This window comes from Lepidothrix coronata, unplaced genomic scaffold, assembly GCF_001604755.1.
Source record: "Lepidothrix coronata isolate B3197 unplaced genomic scaffold, Lepidothrix_coronata-1.0 Scaffold237, whole genome shotgun sequence".
NCBI classification, from domain to species: Eukaryota; Metazoa; Chordata; class Aves; order Passeriformes; family Pipridae; genus Lepidothrix; species Lepidothrix coronata.
Window position 1 is genome coordinate 158873 of NW_016690417.1, and position 18090 is coordinate 176962.

General features: G+C 54.3%; 1 protein-coding gene across 1 annotated transcript; it reads left to right on the top strand.

Annotated features, from left to right (window-relative positions):
* The first annotated feature begins 4112 nt into the window (after positions 1–4112).
* SAPCD2 (suppressor APC domain containing 2) lies at positions 4113–16790 on the top strand. The gene is made up of 6 exons (XM_017834655.1): positions 4113–4544; positions 10389–10522; positions 13772–13918; positions 14066–14164; positions 14703–14816; positions 15709–16790. Exons 1-6 carry the CDS (start codon positions 4139–4141, stop codon positions 15835–15837), a joined length of 1029 nt encoding a protein of 342 aa, XP_017690144.1. The 5' UTR covers positions 4113–4138; the 3' UTR covers positions 15838–16790.
* Positions 16791–18090: the final 1300 nt, after the last annotated feature.

An 18090-nucleotide genomic window follows, 5' to 3' on the forward strand; every position in this document is an offset into this window, starting at 1 on the left:
CCAGAACAGGTTTGTCCGGCTGCAGAGCGCCCCCTGGACTGGTGCCACAACCCATGGCAGTGTGTGTGTAGATATTTTCTTCTGCAAAGCAATAAAAATGATGACAGGTTGGATCAGTTACACCAGGCAGGACAACCTGAGTGAGCAGGAGGGAGGGATACTTGGGCCAAACAAAACACAAACATGCAGGTAGAACAGGAAATTCAACATGGAAAAAAGCCCCAGCACTCTGACAGCAGAGAGAGCACACAGCACTCTGTCAGGGTGAGGTACCCCAGCAGGAAGCAGGCAGAGCTTCTTGTGTTTAGGGCCTTGCTCCAGGCTTCAACATTTAAGTTCTCTCTAGTGCATTCCCCAAAGAAATACAGTTTTTCAATCATTCCCCAAATAACATGTCAGACTGGGGAATTTCTGGCTGTGGTACAGCTGTGACTGCTGTTGCCCTGGCTTCATCATCATCAGGGGAGTGGAATTTATGATAGGACAAAGCAGTTGCTAGATGGATTCCAATCAGAAACCCTGCAGTATCTATCATACTTCCATTTAAGCCCTAGATAGTTCCCTGTATTTAAAAAAGCTGTGCTGAGACCCCAGGAGGGGCGAGATGGTGAGATAGGACACAGTGGCTGCCATTTCCTACTAACACCAGTTCTTGCTCCGTGGACCCAGGAGGGCAAACAACCCACCACCCCCACAGACAGCTTGTTTCAGCTTCTCACCAACTGTGCTTCTCCCAGCCCTTGTGACAGCCTGTGAACCACCAAGCATCCACCAGACTTCCTGCTTGCTGGCCTTCTGGGAGAAAAAAACAGTTTGGAGGAGAGAAAAGTCACTTCATGGCAAGTGCCTGGCCACTACCAAAGAAAATACAGCATGTCCCCAAGAGGCCCTATTGCAGCAAGATGGAAAACACAAAGTCACTGCAGAGATGAGGAGATCAAACACAATATCCCTGCCCAAAGGGAAACCTCTCCAGCCATGCTCCCCTCACTATTTTTAGCCTTTTCCCAGAGGTATCTTGGGGCCGGACACATTTCTGGGTTGACGCTTTGGTACCTCACTGAAAATAATTCCCTGCACCCACCAGCTTTGGGACTTAATGAATTTTTCAGTGACGGGACATACCGGGACATACCAGGACTTGGTCTGGACTGTTGTGGACACAGCTCCTGGTCTGTTTTTAACCAAGCTCTGACCAACCATTCCTGGGTACAGTCTGGTGACCTGCACTGGCTGAGGACAAACCCACTCTGGATGCAGCACTGTCTGGGCTGGCAGTGGTGCTAGCTGTTCCATGTGCCAGGAAACAGTATGCACACACTAAGCCCACAGATCTGTGGCTGGTTCCCCACCAGAGAGAGCAGCAGAGGTTCACAACATCTATTTGGACATGGTCACCAGGAGACAACCTCATGGCTGTAAGTTACCATGTGTTCTCTGCATAATCAAGATGTACATGGGAACACCTACAGGCCACTGAAGACAGCACCAGGCTCAATCTACTGAGACAGTCACCCATCAGCACCCATCGATGGTTCATGTCATGTAGGAAGGTGCCCCATCACCAGCACCCTGTTCCTCCAGTGATCTGCTGGGGTTCGGTGCAGCTTCTGTGACCTCTCTTCACAGAGGTGGTAATGTTGGTTGGTAGGACATGCTGACATGCCACCAGCCTCCAAGGGGACACTAGGTGTCCTGTGCCCTGTCCAGAGAAGGGCAGTGATACGTTTGGTGTTGCCGCACCAGACCCATGCATGTCACTGCTGATGCCCACAGGACAGCAGAGAGGGAGGGCTGGGTCAGGTCTGAATGGCAGCTGGTGCTTCACAATAGCTTGGAGGAAGGAGAACTGAATAACTATGTTTTTTATATTTAAGAAAACAAAGAAGTCTGTCCATCAGAGGAGTCTGGGATGGCCCCAAGATAAAGTGAGAGAAAATACCCCGCCGCCCCCCATAAAAAAAACAAACCCCAAAAAGTCTTTTCCAAGAACGTTCAAAATCTCTCTAACGTCATCCACTCGACACAGTGAGGATGGAAATATCAGCCTGTCTCAAGGCAACTTCTTGAGGGCACTCTGGTATGAAAAACGCAGTAAGAGCAGAGCTGCCCTAGGCAGTTGTGTCCCAGCTCCTTGTGCTGGAGCAGGAAGCTCCACACAGACAGCAAAAGTATTTTGTTTGAAACAGCAGACACAGTCAATGCCAGGAACTGTTTCTGGTATCTCTGGACCACTTTCCTGGTGGGATAGACTGGCTAGGCAGGGAAATTGGACACAAGACATTACGGTCATTCTGAATTCCCTCTGTTATTCCTGGCTGTTCCCGCAAGACCAGAAAGGGGGGAGGAACCCAGAGAAAACCCCTTTTGTTTGCAGATCTAGCCTTTGCTGAACAAAACAGCCCATGTGCTGATGCTGCCAGAGCTGAGCAGCACCACACTGACTGCCTAGTTTCTGGAATAGAAAGGGGAGGGATGAGGCACTGATTCCTTCTCCTTGTATCCTGCACAGGTGTGAACCTGTTTAGTCAAACACAGCTAAGCCAAGCAGAGATCTCAAACAGGTACAACAGGTCCAGGAAATCTGTGAAAAGAAATGAGTTAAAGAAAAACAGTTCAGCCACAACACAGAGACCAGCTGGAGCAGGACACACTGTCTAATGGAGAGGTTTTGCAGAGAAGGCAGCATCTTGCACTAGGATTAACATACTACTGCATCTAACAGACACAGCAAATTTCCCTATAAAGTACAGAAACTCATTCTCCTACCAATGCCAGTACATATTAAGTTTATAAAAGATAAGACGCAAATCCTGTTTCTTTCACATTTGTCAACACTGGAGGGGTCTTTTTCCCCCTTTATTCATGTCTGTGGCTCCTTTGAGCCCCTCTCCCAGCTCCTGCTGGCTGATGGCCACTGGTGCCTCACCAGCCACAGCACTGGGATGATGGCATTCAATTCCCTCTGTCAGCACTCACTTCCTCCATGTACAAGGCAAGTACAGCACTGTGCTTGTGCTTTACATCCCTCTTCTGTAGGGATGCTGCATTGACTGACACTTCTGGGGTGTGTTTGCAAAGGTGATGGTGAGAGTGAATGCTACAGTTGTGGGGTTTTTTTCCCCTCTTCGCTAATTACATTGGTTCTGAACTATCTAGGAGTTGTGCTGATTTTAGCAGGGTGGACTTATGGGGATGGATTTTGGATTTGTGCTGAAAATGGTGCTGATAATACAGAGATGTTTTTTTGTTGCTGAGTGGTGTTTGCACAGAGCCAAGGTCTTTTCTGCTTCTCACCCGAACCCACCAGTGTAGGGGCTGTGGGTGCACAAGCAGTTGGGAGGGTACACAGCCGGGACAGCTGACCCAAGGGATATTCTGGACCATATGGCATCATGTTCAGTGTATAAACCGAGGGGAAGAAGGAGGAAGGGTTTGGCGTTTGTCTTCCACAGTAACTGTTACACAGCATGGAGCCCTGCTTTCCTGGGGAAGGTTGCACACCTGCCTGCCCATGAGAAGCAGTGAATGAATTCCTTGTTTTGCTTTGTTTGTGTGAGTGGCTTTCATTTTCCCCATTAAACTGCCTTTATCTCAACCCATGAGTTTTCCCACTTTTACCCTTCCCATTCTCTCCCCCATGCCACCAGGAGTGAGTAAGAGGCTGTGTGGTGCTTAGTTGCTGGCTGGGGTTAAACTACGACAGGTTTTCAGGTATCTCTGCTTGAAAAGAAACCAGGATTTGTGCCTGGATGGATGGATGGATGGATGGATGGATGGATGGATGGATGGATGGATGGATGGACGGACACCGGCCAGAGCAGCTCTTCTCGGGGTGCAGGGTCCTGGGTAATCGGGGGATCGAGGAATAAACATCTCCCTGAGCCCGCCTCGCTCGCGGTCGGGAAAGTGGCGCGGTCCCGGTCCCGGTCCCTCCGCTATCCCTCTCCGAAGGGACCGGGACCCCCGCCCCTCCCCGGCCGCGAGCGAGGCGGGAGCCGCGTGGAACTCAAACCGCCGTCCTCCCTCTCAGCCAATGGTCAGAGGGACCGCCCGCCGCCACCCAATGAGAGCTCGGGACATCCCGCCCCTGACCAATAGGCGCGCGGGGCTGGCCCAGGGGTAACGCTCGGCGGCGATGGCTCCGGAACGCGGTGATCGGTCGCTCCCCGCCGGTACCGAGGGTCTTCCTCGGGTTTTCCTGCAGAGCCTGCGGACTCTTTTCGATATCCTGGATGACCGGCGGCGGGGTTACGTGCACCTACGGGAGATCGAGTCGCGCTGGCGGGGCGCAGAAGCCCGGGAGCTGCCCACCGGGGTGATGGAGGGGTTGCGGCAGGCGGCACCGGCCAGCGGGTACCTCACCTTCGAGAGGTTCGTCTTGGGGCTGCGGGCGGCCCTGCCCGGGGCTGAGCCCCCGGTTGAGGGCGGCAGCGGCGGGCAGCGGAGCGTGGAGAAGCCGCCGAGCCCTCGCTGTTCCGAGGAGCGGCGGGGGAAGAACACTGGGCAGCGGGAACCGGGGCACAGCCAGCCCCGAGGCCGCGGTGAGTGGTGGGACTGAGCGGGGGGCTCCAGGCTCGCGGGGTTGATGGCAGCGCCGGGCCCGGGGACTGGCGCCCAGAGGTCGGGCTGGAATCCGGTTGTTCGCCCCGGTCCCTTGTGTTCTCCTCTGGGCTAGAGCCAGCGCTTCCCGCAGGGCCAGTGTAAAACTCCGCCAAAGTTACTGCCATGCTCAGTTTGGCTTTGCTGGGCTCCGATCCCGATGTGGATATCCCGACGCCGCCGCCCACCCAGGACTGTGCTCCCTTCGCGAGGCGCTGTGCTATTTATAGCGCTGACAGAAGGAATTAAGGACTTTGCTGTAACGTGTCCGTGGTTGTCCCCGGGCGTAGAGTCTGTCCTGACCTTCCCCGAGGGTGACTGACACAGCTAGGAGTCTCAGAGGATGGCTGGGACCTGGGGACCCCCCGAGCAACCTTGACGGGGTGAGGGTTGTGATCACGGAGTAGCCGTGTGCTCGGGTGAGCTCTGGGCTGGGGTGGTCCTCAGAAAGGATTCTTTCACAGTGTCATGCACGTGCAATAAAAATTGCAAAATAAAAATTGCAAAACCTGATCCAGCTTTTTGGTTTGGATCATTCTGCAGCACTATTCCCAATAACAAATAATTAAGCAATGAATAATGGCCAGTCTTCGCGAGCGAAGATTTGGGAAAGGTCATTAACCCTTCGAGCCTGCGCAGTGGATTTTTTTTTAGGTGAGACACAGCGTGCGCTGAACTGAGCCCACCCTTTAATCCTGAGGTTCATCTGCCGGGGCCGAGCAAGCTTGGACAGTGGCAGTGAGGTCCTCAGGACGTAGGTTTGTTTAGAGTGACCTTCTCGCTTGGACAGTGGCAGTGAGGGTCTCAGAACGTAGGTTTGTTTAGAGTGACCTTCTCTTAGATGGATTGCCACACAGGGCTGACGAGCTCCATCTGAACCTCAGGATTAAAGGGTGGGCTCAGTTCAGCGCAAGCTGTGTCTCACCTAAAAAATCCACTGCGCAGGCTCGAAGGGTTAATGACCTTTCCCAAATCTTCGCTCGCGAAGACTGGCCATTAATACCGGCTACAAGGAAATAATTAATTAAGCAATGAATGAATGAGAAAGTGGCACCAAGGCAACCTGCTTTGCTGTCCCAGGCTCTGGCTACAGAGCTCACCTGCAGGTCCCTGTGGACTCTTCCCCTTTCTTGGTACCTGGGGTCCCTGTGTGGCTCTGCCAGAGCCCTCTGCGGTGGTACGCTGACCTTGGCACAGGAGAGACCTTTTCACTGGCGTCTTGATTTGTCGTTAGTCAGTAGGAGATGTTATAAGGAAACCGAGTTTCTGGGCTTGTCTGGGTAGGTAATAATTCTTTATCTAGGTTTGTGAAGTGCTTTGAGATCTGAGGACATAAAGGTCTGTGTGAGGAGCTGGTGTTTGTTATTGCACGACCTGAGTGTGATGACATGACTTCCTCCACCTCGGGAATGTCAGGCTGGTTTGCCTTCCCTTCCTGCCCGCTACCTCCCATTCCCTTCTGCTGGGTGGAGAAGAAACTTTAACTGTGACTGAGGTTCTCTGCTTTCCATATTGCTCCAGACTAATCGCTAGAGCTTCATCTAAGGCAATATTATTAAGCAGGCTGACTCTTCTATCATCAAGAGTGTAAATCTGGAAAAACCTGAAAAAAATCCTGCTTGGTGAATAGACAACAGATTGAAAACTCTACCCTGGGAAGGAGCAAGCAAATGACTGCAGCAGCTTTCTGCTTGCTGAGGATCTTTTCATTATAGGCTGATGTTCCACAACTGTTTGGAGCCTGTGGAAAAGATTAGTGCCTCAGCCCTTGATGCCAGCTTCCCAAGCTGCAGGGTCATATTCTGGCAAGAGGCCTGAGTTTCAAGTTGATTCATCAGCTTAGAAAATGTTACGGCTCAGAGTTACTCCATCTCTTTTAACTCCAGGTCCTGCACAACTGCCCAGTGCTCCCTTGGAGCACTGGAAGGTTTCCCAGAGTGTGGTTCAATGGGTGGATATCCTCCTCAACTGGCCATGAGGGAGTTGGGCAGTGCTGTGTCAGGACACAGCTCCATCACGCTACAGAGAAGTGTGCTGAGTGCTGGGAGCTGCCTGTGCCTCCAGGAAGCCCTGTCTCCACTAAGATTATATTCTTTGCGTGCGAGGCTGCTCTGAGCCTCCAGCTACATGTAGTGGCTTCTGTAAGTGCAGTGAGAGGATGTAACAAGTCAGAGGAAGCTCTCTCTGCCTATGATTTGGGGAAAGGGGGTGCTCACAGGATGCCTCCCCAGCTCTGCTTTATGATCTGGGGTCAAAGGTGATTTGGATGTGACTCATGGCAAAATGGCAGAGGTTGGGGCCATGTGACTCTCCTGGCATGTCCAGGGGTGCAGTGAGCCAGTGGACAACAATTTCCTTTCTCTCACTAAGTTCTGCTAGTGGGTGGGCTGAAGTGATTTAAAGAAGTCCCTGCTCAAGTCACCTTCCAGCTTCTCCTCAGCCCAGCAGTGCTCAGGCAGCCTGCAAGCTTCTGCTGGGTGCCCCACGGTCCCTGGGGAGCCAACAGCACCCTCTAAGCACAAGGATGGTGAGGTGGATATTGGGGAAGTCACTGTGGTGGTGCCCACTGGTGCCTTGTCACAGCAACTTCTGAGTGTGTCGCTCCTGGGGGTCTTTACCTCTGTGCTTCCCCTGTGAGCTGAGACCTGGGGAAGGCACGGAGCAGAAAGCGCCTTGCCCAGGAGGTGTGTGATGGCCTTGGGCACTGCCTCCTCCCCAGCACTTCACTTTCCCTTGCTCCAGGGGTGACCTGGCTCTAGCAGCTCCCTGGAGAGCTGGTGGCACTGGCAGCAGGGGTGGGATGGTTTGTAGGGGCTTTTCTGGGCCATTGCCAAGGACAAGTGTGGAAATGTGTAAAACAACCATGAGGTGTCTGCTTGTCTTGGGCACGGAGGTTCCCAGAGGGAGGAGTCTGTCCTTTATCTCATGTCAGGATCTCTTCCACCTCTGATGATCTGGTCCTGCACTTTTCCTAAGAAGAACTATCCAAGCTCATTAGCAGGGATCCTTTTTTAGCCACTGCCTTGTCTGTTCAGGTGCGCAGAGCTTGATTGTTTGACCAGGAGCTCCTGCTTATCACAAGTTTAGCTCAGTTCAACCCAGCACTTCCAGGTAACAGCAGCAAAAAGCTTTTAACACGTCTGTCCTGCAGCTCCTACCAGAAATGCTCCTGGCTTTGCCTTGGGAGTCTGCCTGTTGAAGGTACCCTTGATTTGGGGCTGTTTCTCAGTTTTCCGAGCAGGATGTGCTACAGGTCTGCTAGGAGAACACGCACATGGTCACACCAGTCTTGCTGGGTTCCTCCCAGGTAAATTTGGGTGTATGAAACCAAAGGCAGTTGGCAAAGCACATGGATGGGTGATATCAAAGACCGTGTATATCGATGTGCTGGAGACCTGTCTGTGCCAGAGTATTTGCTGACAGGTGGAGCAGGATGCTGTGATGGACCAGGAGGACTTTTCCCGTGGCGTGGTGACTTCTTTCTCCAATGACACGTAGTGATGGACTGAGCTGTCACGTTGCCTGCTCTCCCCTCAGCCTGAATCTGGTTCCCACTACTGAACCGGTGTGAATGTGGCAGCACAGGCAGCCCTGGCACAGTGCAGCTCTCCCAGATCTCGTTGCCTTAAAATGAAGGGTGGCTCCTGTGGCCATTGCCCCTGATCTCCCTTGCCCCGTATCCCAGCTCCATCATGTCCATGTGCTTGGCTGAGGAAACTCGTGGAGCAGAAGGAAGCAATGTGCCAGCCCAGGTGATGCCATGCACCCTGTCCTGGCACTAACAGCCCTTCATGTGCCTGCAGCAGGGAACATGCCAGACCTGAGCCAGGTAGCTCTGGTACCTAGGAGCCAGCATGTGCCCAACCATAGGCGAAGGATGTGCGATGGATGGCAGATGCATGGGGAGCAGTCCCGAGGAGGGTGTATTTTCCCCAGCTGCCTGCCATTATTTGCCAACTCCCTAATGTTCCTGTTGAAAAGCCAGGTTGGGAAAAGCACTCTTGAGGAGACTTCTGTGCAGGGAGCGGGCAAGCTGCAGGACTGAGGGAGTAGCATGAGGCAGGGTGTGCTGGGCCAGGAAAGGAAGAGCAGCAGGTTGGTGCCCAGACATGCCTGGGGATGTGCTGGCTGCAGGCCTGGCTGCCCTGGTGCTATGGTTTGGGGCAGTGGTAAAACGAGAAGATGCAAAAAAGAGCTCCAAAGACACATCCTCATGGAGGTACAGTCAATGCTCCGCTTTATTCCAAAAATATACACATTATCAAGGGTCCTACAGGGTTCACACGCTGTAGTCTAACTCTCTCTTCGTTACATCCGTTTTCACACGCTATAGCTATATCTTTATTGGCTCCACTAGCCAAGGCACGTGCTCTGACATTTCCAGGCCCTCCCATCTTGTGGTTTCTCACACCCTGGATAACATCCTCTTCTCTTGTTTAGCTCTATGCAGCTTTCTCATATCTGCTGCTCAAGGACACAGGTCCCCGCCGTCCAGCACGCAGGCTGGATTGCGCAAACAGGCCTGCAGCAATATATGTCCTGCATCATCTAAGATACTCTCAACACAGTGGGGTTTCAGAGTGCTGCTCTGCCAGCTCAGCCAGAGGCAGATCAGAGCTGGTGTGGCTGTGGCTACAGGGCTGGGTTTCTGGTGAGGGCAGGTGGTGCAGGGCTTGTACAGACTTCAGTGCAGGTGCCCAGGGAAGTCCTGCCCTGGCTGATGGGCAGGAGGTGTCTGATCCAGCCTGGAACCTGCCAGTATGAACTTAATCTCCAAAAATAGGTTATGCATGGATTTGCATTAGCACCATGTGTTTGTGGTAGATTAGTCTTTTGCAGGATAGGATGTTGGAGTTTTAATAAAATTTTGAAAAAACTACAGCCTGATTTACTCTGTGATTACATCACAGGTATGCAGTCTGGGGGGATGTCTACATGGCCAAGTCCGTCACCAAGCAGGAGCTGCCTTCAGATGAAGTTGGGTTCCTGGCAGAGCTGGTGCCACCTGAGTGGGAGCCAGGTGTCCCATGAGGGCCAGCAATATCACTGACTGGACTAGTTTTGCCTGGAAGCTGCTTGTGATACCAAAAAGCAGCAGAAACAAACTTCTTAATGCCAATTTGTAGATGTTAAAAAGGGCATTCTTCTTTATTCAGCGCTGGACGTTCGGAGGAGAGCTCCTCTAATCAAACGACAGATGGACAGGGCTTTTTATTACACATACTGTTTATATATTAATTATATATTCTCACTTAATGCATATTCATTAGTTTGCTTTACATAGTCACGCCCATAATGGAAGTCCTTCTTTGATCCTTACGGATCTTCTTCGCTGTCTTGACCTCAGGTCTAGAGCAGGCACAGCATTATTGTTTCACCACTAAAAAGTGTAACATTTGTTCTTTATCTTGTTTGGGTGCACAGAGCTTAGTTTACCTCCTGTTTGTTTGAGTACATCCCTTATCTAATTCTCTAGGACTTCTCCAAGATTATGTTGTTCCTTATTTGGGCATTCCAGGATACTGTGAGTAAAGTTTCTATTTCTCCTATCACTTACTCTCTGCAGAAGATGACACTGAGGTTTGTTGCCAGCCTGGCGCAGCCGAGTCAGTCATTCCTGAAGCCTGTCCTGCCTGGACAAAGATGGGAGCAGGCACTAAGACTGGTGCTTTGCTCAGCCTCTCCCTGTTTGCAAGACCACCCTGCAGATCATCCCACAGAAGCAGGAACCCTGGGGAGGTTCTTGTTGGAAGTGGCTGGTGGCCTCATGCCTTCCTCTGTTCCAGGTGGTGATGCGAAGTCTGCTGGGCAGTCCCAGGGGGATGGTGGCCACCCGGGGACTGGGGACACTCGGAGGCATCAGAGGGGCCGTGCAGAACACCGGAGACACACCATCACCAACGGCGTGGATTTCAGCATGGTAAGGGACAGCCCTGTCATGGGCTCCTGTGAAGGGGAAGGTGGGTTGCAGGGGTCCCTCACTGCTGACACCATCTCTGGGCTATGGCTCCCCCTCTACCCACCTGCACACGTGAGCCATGGGACATTGGGCAGATTCTGATATTTTGGATACAAAGCTCTGTTGATGTATGTGGAGGTGCTGCCCTAACTTCCACTGCTCTTTCTGTTTTTGCCAGAAATCGTGCCCGACAGGGAGAAGGTTCATGCCTTCCCCTGGAGTGGGGTCAGCCCGTGGAGCTAGCATTTGACTGCATGGCTGCCTTCCCTGTGGGCAAGGTCCTGGGCAGGGAAAGGCAAAGGTGGAGGTGTGGCAACAGGTGGGTCTCTGGGCCTTTCAAGCACCCCAGTGAGGGTCAGGTACTCTGCACTGGCAAGTGGTGGGGCCAGGCTGTGCCCCCTTCGAGATGTTTCCTGCAGGTCAGGGCTCAAGCATACTGATCCTCCTGGCTCTCAAGAGACTTTTTGCCAGCAAAGCAGAGAAATCCACATTGAATTTAGCCAGGCAGCCCAGGATGGAGGCATCTGCTTCTCTCTCTCTGCCCCTGAGGGGAGAGGCTTGGATCAGATTGCCTGGGTGAAGGGATCTGCCCTGGAGAAGCTGCCTGGGCATGTTGCCCACAGGCTCAAGCTAAATTGTCCTGGGAAGAGAGCCAGGACCAAGCCTGCAGGATGAGTGCTTGGTGGGACTATCACCATTGCACTTCCACCCTTTGCACCCTGGTGTCACCGTGCTCCTGCAGCTCAGCAGGCCTGAGTGGTGGTGCCCAGCCTGGTGCTCGCCTTGGGGGACACAACATGCCCCGATGCCAGCCTGGGAGGGGGTGTTTGCTGGGCTTGCAGCCTTGCAAGGGCCAGGATCCCCATTGGGCCAAGCAGTCACTGCTGAAAGGTGCTGATAAGAAGTGATAAATGAATGTCTGGGATTGAGGGCTTTGTTTCTCAAGGGTTTTAGGTGGCTGGAAGTTGGGAAGGTCCCTGCTTCCCTGGCAGGGCTCTCCCCTGTGTGCACAGCTCTGGGCTGGAGCCCATCACTGCTGTGAACTCAAGGACCTACCTGGTGCTAGTGAGAAGAGGCTGCTGGGCACAGCGTCTGTCCCCAGCTCTGCCACAAGTGCTCTTGCTCTGGGCTTGTGTTGCCCTGGTCTCTATTTCCCCAAGTTGTGGGGGCAGTGGGAGAGGTCCTCTGCATTTTTTTACCCTCTTCGCAACATACCCGAGAGCTGCACTGTCTTTCTGTGCTTCTAAGCCCAGAGAAGTGGTGTCTGTCCCTGTCTCAGCCTTTCGTGACACCCTGGGCACAGCCTTTGGGCACTGGTCCCATTTGTGAGCCTACAGAGAACAGGTTTGAGTCCAGTAAGGACCTAATCCTTATGCTGCCACCTCTCCTACCCCTCCCTGCCCCAGTGGTGGGAGGATGCTGGGCCCCCAGGGGACAAGGAACTGTCAATAGACTTGTTTGCCTAAAGCCTGTGGCAGATGGTAGCACTTGTGTCCATCCTACATCCCAAAGTGCACCAGGACTGGTTCCTCCTATGCAGGGAGTGGAGCTGTGAGGGCTGTGCTGCAGCCCCAGGACCCTTTGCACCGCCACAGCTGGTCCCTACTCATCAGCTGGTGTTTTCCAGCCAGTCCCTCATTGACTGGTCTGACTTCCCCATGGCCATGAGGGTGGCTGGGATGAGACCTTCCGTGAGAGGCTGAGCACTGTCATTTGTAGACAGCTGAGGACACAGTTCCATCCCCTCCTCTTAACCCCAGGAAGCACCAACCAAGTCCAGTTCTTTGTCTTCCTCATGCCTCTGAAGCTGCCTTTGCCCAGTGTCCCATCCTTGTGAGATGTCATCTATCCCCACACCAGGCAGGGCTGGCAATGTCCCTCTGCTCTGTGGGATACTGCTTCTTCCTCTGGTCACTGTGCTGGCCAGCAAGCCTAGTGGGAACAGGGCAGAACAGGCAGCAGTGGGCTGCACCCCCAGCTGAGTGGGGGTCCTTGCCACATACAGCACCTTCTTCATGCCCCTCACAAACGGCCTCCGTAGCATCAAGGCTCTGCACTTCTTCCTCTGGGTATGTCCCTTTGGGCCATCAGAGAAGTGTGCAGGGAGGCTCTCATGTTGCAAACAGTGTTTCCAGAAGTGGGAGCAAGAGCAACCCCAGTGTATTGCGTGGCAGGTGTGGGATGAGCAGAAGACACGCTGGAGCCCAGTCTGTGCTGTGGGTGAAGGCCAGGCTGTGTTGTGGCAAAGAAGGCAGAGGCAGCAAGGCAGGCAGCTCCCCATGCCCTTGGCTTGGAGATGGGTGCAGAAACTGGGGGAGCAGCCTGGCATGGAGAAGGGGAGCAGCACCTTTGGGCTCACAGGGTGAGAGTGATGAATGGGTCACTGCACCAGTACTCTGTTCCCTGGGGATGTCCCCTCTTCCCTCTCCACCTCTGTGATTGCTGGTGGCAAAGTGGTGCTCAAGGGAAGTAGAGGCAGAAGGTGGCAGTGGAATGGGGACCCTGTGTCCCCCGTGGATGCAGGCTGAGCCCCCTGTTCTCCAGCAGCCTTGGCTGTGTTGCAGCCAGGCACAGCTCATCCTGTCCCAGGGGCCTGCTCTGGAGGCAGGGGCCCCAGGCACTCCTGTAGCAGCTCTCCAGGCACACCAAGGTCCCCAACCTGAGTGACTGGCAGAGACACTCAGCAGAGAGGTGTGCTCTGCTACACTCTGCACAGCTCAATGTACTTTGCGGGGTGAAGCAAAGTGGGGGCAAAGACTGCGGGTTTTCCCCTGCTCGCAGTCTGCACAGTGAGCTGGGCTGTTCGCTGCTTGCCAAAATCCAGGTGTGTCTGTGCTGGGGCTGGTGCTCACACCCTGAAGGGAGCTGGGGGTGGCTGCTCCTGCTGCCTCCCTGGGTAAATAAGAGGTGAAGAAAACAGCTTCTGTGAAGGGGAGCAGGAAGGTGGAGGTGATCTGAGTGTCCATCACCTGCTTTGGTTGTTCTCTCAAACTAGAGAACTCTTCCTCCTAAACTCTTCCTCCAAAACTTGTCCTCCAAAGCAGCATCAGGCAGCAGACATCATCCCACTCCTCTATGGCTTCTCATGAGGAGAGGGATAAGACCCCTGCCCATATCCACATCCCTCCATACCTCATGAAGAAACCAGCTCCTGGAACTCAACAAGGCCTTGATGGGGAGTCGGTTACATCCCTGTGCTCTGTCCTGCAGCTGAAGTACATGAAAGAGCTGGAACAAGAGAAGGATTTCCTGCTGCAGGGCCTGGAGCTCATAGACCAGGCTCGAGACTGGTACCACCAGCACATCCAGCTCATGCAGGAGCACCAGCGGCTCCTGGGGAAGAAGAGAAGCAGTACTGTGAGTCTGGGGCTTGTTCTTATGGTGCCTGGCTGCTTGGGAGGAGGTGGGGCTGCTCTGTGGATTTGGAGAACTGGACTGGGACTTGGCTGGACCTGGAGCCAGCCCCATGGTAACCCCCAGCCTCTTCTTCCTCTCATCCCACAGGATTTCCCTGAGGGTGGCTGGAGCCACCTGGGGCGCCTGGTCCCCAAGCTGCAGGAGGTGAACCGCTGCCTGGGTGAATTCCTTTCCACCACTGGCAAGGTGAGAACAGCCATCAGCAGCTTGAAGTTGTTTGTGTGACCTTAGGACCCTCCTGTCTCTCCCCATGCTGGTAGCAGGGCTGACATAGGAGCTGCCAGAGTTTCTCCCGGCTCTGAAGAGGTGACTTGGCTCCATTGGCAAGACAGGTGATGGGGGGCAGCCAAGAGGACAGCCCAGCTAGTCCTGAGCTGGGCTGGAGGATGGTCAAGGCATTTGGGGGACTAAAGGAGGTTCCCAAAAAGGTATAACCATTGTCAAGTGAATAAGAAGTCCAACCTGCTGAAGTGCTGAATCAGCCACCTCAGAGCTGACTGTCCCGCCGGGCTCCTGGCAGGAGCCAGGCACACTGGCAAGAATGCTTCCCCCCTCTGCCCGGTGGGCCAGAGACCCTGCGATGGCCTGTGCTGGGATTTTAATCCTCTGCTGGGCTTCTCTCAGTTCCCTGTGTGCCACAGAAACAGCTTCCAGCCTTGAAGAAAGGCTGGGAAGGGCCACAACGGAGGAGGCTCAATGTCTGATCCCTTCACCTTCTCTGCAGCCAGCAAACCCCTCCTCAGCCCTGAGCAGGCTGGTCACCACAGTGTCCCCAGCCTCCACAGGCTCCCAGCAAGCCATCAACATGCTAAAGGAGCAGAATCGGCTTCTCACCAAGGTGAGTGGGGGTACAGGTGGAGGAGGTGCCCTTGGGGGTACTGGGAAAGGAAGGTGGGATAGGGCCAGGAAAGGAATGCTAGGCAGTGGGAAGTGTTCCTTCAGCTTGGCCAACCTTGGTCATCCCAGAGAAGGGCTGCACCTAGAGACCCTCTGGCATGCAGCTGTGCCCAACTGTGTCCATCTGTTTGCTGGGTGAGTCAATGGGTAGGGATGGGGCATTCCTGTCAGAGGGAAAAGACTGTGACAAATGCAGGTCACAAGAGGGTGATGAGACTGCAGCTGGGGTCTGTAAGCAGGGCAGATGGGGAAGGGATGCCCATGTTGCCCCCACCAGGGTCAGACTTACTGCTGGGGTTCCTGTCCCAGCACACGGCCACAAAGATGCTCTGAGGGCTGGAGCCCCTCTGCTCTGGAGCCAGGCTGGGAGAGCTGGGGGTGTTCAGCCTGGAGAAGAGAAGGCTCCAGGGAGAGCTTGGAGCTCCTTCCAGTACCTGAAGGGGCTCTGAGAGAGCTGGAGAGGGACTTGGGACAAGGGACTGGAGGGACAGGACAAGGGGGAATGGCTTCCCACTGCCAGAGGGCAGGGTGAGATGGGATATTGGGAAGGAATTCTTGGCTGTGAGGGTGGTGAGGCCCTAGCACAGGTTGCCCGGAGAAGCTGTGGCTGCCCCACCCCTGGAAGTGTCCAAGAGTAGGTTGGATAGGGCTTGGAGCAACCTGGGCTAGTGGAAGGTGTCCCTGCCCATGGCAGGGGGTGGAATGAGATGAGCTTTAAGGTCCTCCCACCCAAACCAGCCTGTGATTCTGTGGTTCTATGTAATCTTACCTGCAATACAGCAGTTGCCAGCATTTTCCTCCTCTGAGCAGCATTTTCCTCCCATCTCTTGCAGGAGGTGACTGACAAGAGCGAGCGCATCACCCAGTTGGAGCAGGAGAAATCTGCCCTTATCAAGCAGCTCTTTGAGGCTCGTGCCCGCACCAACCATGAGGCGAGCCAGCTGGACTCCACCTTCATCTAGCACCTCCCCCTCCCCGTCATCGAGCTTCCCTAGGGGTTTCGAGGGACTCTGGCCCCAAACCCATCACACCCGTTGTTCCAGGTGTTGTATCTCAGGGTCTGGGACTGCCATTGGCATCTCTGCAGGAGGAAGCTGGCACCCCACCTGGGGAGCATCCCTGCCCTGCTGTGCTGCTGGCTTTCCAGCCATGCTGCTCTCAAGCTGCTCCTTTTCTGTCTCTAAATGGGTGCAGGGACTCTCTCCCCAGCCCCACAACCCCCAGTGTGCAGGAGACATGGCTGCTGCCTGTGCTGCCTGTGCAGGGGGAGCTGCTGTGCATCTCAGGCATCCTCCTGCTTCCCACCCAGCTCAGTGACAATTCTTGAGCTGAATGACATTCGACTATGGCTCAGTACTTGGTATCCATGGTACTTTCACTGGAGATCCCTGTGAACCTCCATGGGTCCCTGGCCTTCCATACCCCCGAGACCAGGGCTTTTCTCTCCAGGGTTGTTTAAAGCTCTGACATGCCGTAGCACTGAGCTGAGCTGGGCAGAAGGTGCTAGCCCTTCCCTAGGCTGGCACCGGTGCAGACCAGTTCTGTTCTCACTCCTGTTTTTGTCTGTTGCTCTCTGTCCCTTCCAGCTGTGCTCTTTGAGGATGATCCTGGCCTAAAGCTCGCTGCAAGGCATGAATCCCTGTTCTGCTCTGGTGCCTGCAGCTGGAATGGGGGTCAGCAGAGTGCCAGGGAGAGGGTGGAGGAGGAAGAGCAAAGAGCATGGCTAGTCATGTCCTTTGCCTGCAGGAGTAGGGTGTTAGTTGTCTCCTAGGCATCAGTGCCTGCCATCCCTTTTGTGATGCCACCTTGGTGTCCAGTGCCTGTTTTGCCTAAGGTTTAATTAAAAGCAACCCTCTTTATGAGGAGGGTCACCTGTCTGTAGGGATAATAAAGTGGGGTGAACTATTTAATTTAACCTTTTGTCTCTCTGCCGAAATCAGTCCATCTAGTGCTACCAGCCCTGAAGGCCGTGACTGTTCTGTCTTTGGGATGTGGAATGAGCTGAAGTTGCACAGTCTGATGAGCACAAGGAGCCCAGGGGTCTCTACTCCTGGGCATGTTCCCATGTGTTTTCCCATCCCCTCTGGGCTTCCCAGGGACTGGGGACCCCCTGTCCCCTGCTGTGGGACGGGGTCTTGAAGCCACCTGCCCCCCTTCGAGTTCTATAGCCTTATCTGTCTGCTCCTCTAGAAACTGTTCTAGAGGCTTGCACTCCTCAGGTGGTGCTGGTGCAGTTCACAACCTGTTATTTACTTTAGAGTGCCCTTCCTTGGAGCCACCCCACGGTGGTGGCAGCAGTGGCTGGTGCTCTGCAGTGAGTCCTTCCCTCAGGGGCAGACAGAGGGGACCTCAGTGGCATGGCATGCTGTGGCACATGTTCCTCTGCCCTGTGCTGAGGTGGCAACACCCATGTGGGGTGAACCTGGGGCTCTGCACTGGTCCAGAGCACCCTCCTTGCCCAGGCTGTGGGATGACCCCTGCACCCTGCAGAGCCTCCCCCCCGGGGTTGAGACCCCCTGCTGGGAATGGACCCAGGAGAGAGACTCCAGCCAATTGTCCCACAGCTGGGGAGGAATCTCTGCCATGGCCTCTTTCAGGTGCTGCCATGGCCTCTTTCAGGTGCTGCTAAGGGCAACCATGAGTTCCAGCTGGGGCAGGGAGGAGAGTGGTAGTTGCCCTCAGTTCTGATTTCATGCCTTTGTTTGGATGTGGAGCCCATAAGGACTTCCAAAGGAAAAAGAAGGCCATGGTTCCCACTCCAGGCTGCTCTCTACAGAGCCAGGGCAGCTCTCCCTGCCCCAGCCCAGGGGATTGTCCTCCCAGCCCTGGCCAGCAGCACTGGCCCCCAGCCCCCTTCCTGCTGCAGGTTACAGGGGAGTGCCAACAGTGCCATGAGCCTGCTGGGACTGGGGTGCCCTGAGAGCTGCAGGGCTAACCTGAAGCTGTCACCTTGGCCTGGCCATGCTGTTTCTGGGCCTGACCCTCATCTGTGTGTCTGGGCTGTGTCCATTTCAGCACCCTTAACTGTGGGGGCTGGCAGCCCTGAATGGTGATTCAGGAGCCATGAGACCTGGGTTTGGGCCCAGGTCTGTAAGCAATATATATGGTGGGTGACATGGGTGAACACCTTCCCTTTTCTTCAGGCTCTGTTCCTACCAGAACTGGGTTTGCACAGATCTGTGACGGTGCCTCTAGGGCTCTGTTAGCACCTGGAA

Excerpts from the sequence above, each read along its gene's own strand:
- SAPCD2 (XM_017834655.1), top strand. The coding sequence starts at position 4,139 with ATGGCTCCGGAACGCGGTGATCGGTCGCTCCCCGCCGGTACCGAGGGT. Across the intron at positions 10,523-13,771 it reads ACGGCGTGGATTTCAGCATG|CTGAAGTACATGAAAGAGCT; the intron begins GTAAGGGACAGC and ends TCTGTCCTGCAG. Across the intron at positions 14,165-14,702 it reads TCCTTTCCACCACTGGCAAG|CCAGCAAACCCCTCCTCAGC; the intron begins GTGAGAACAGCC and ends CCTTCTCTGCAG.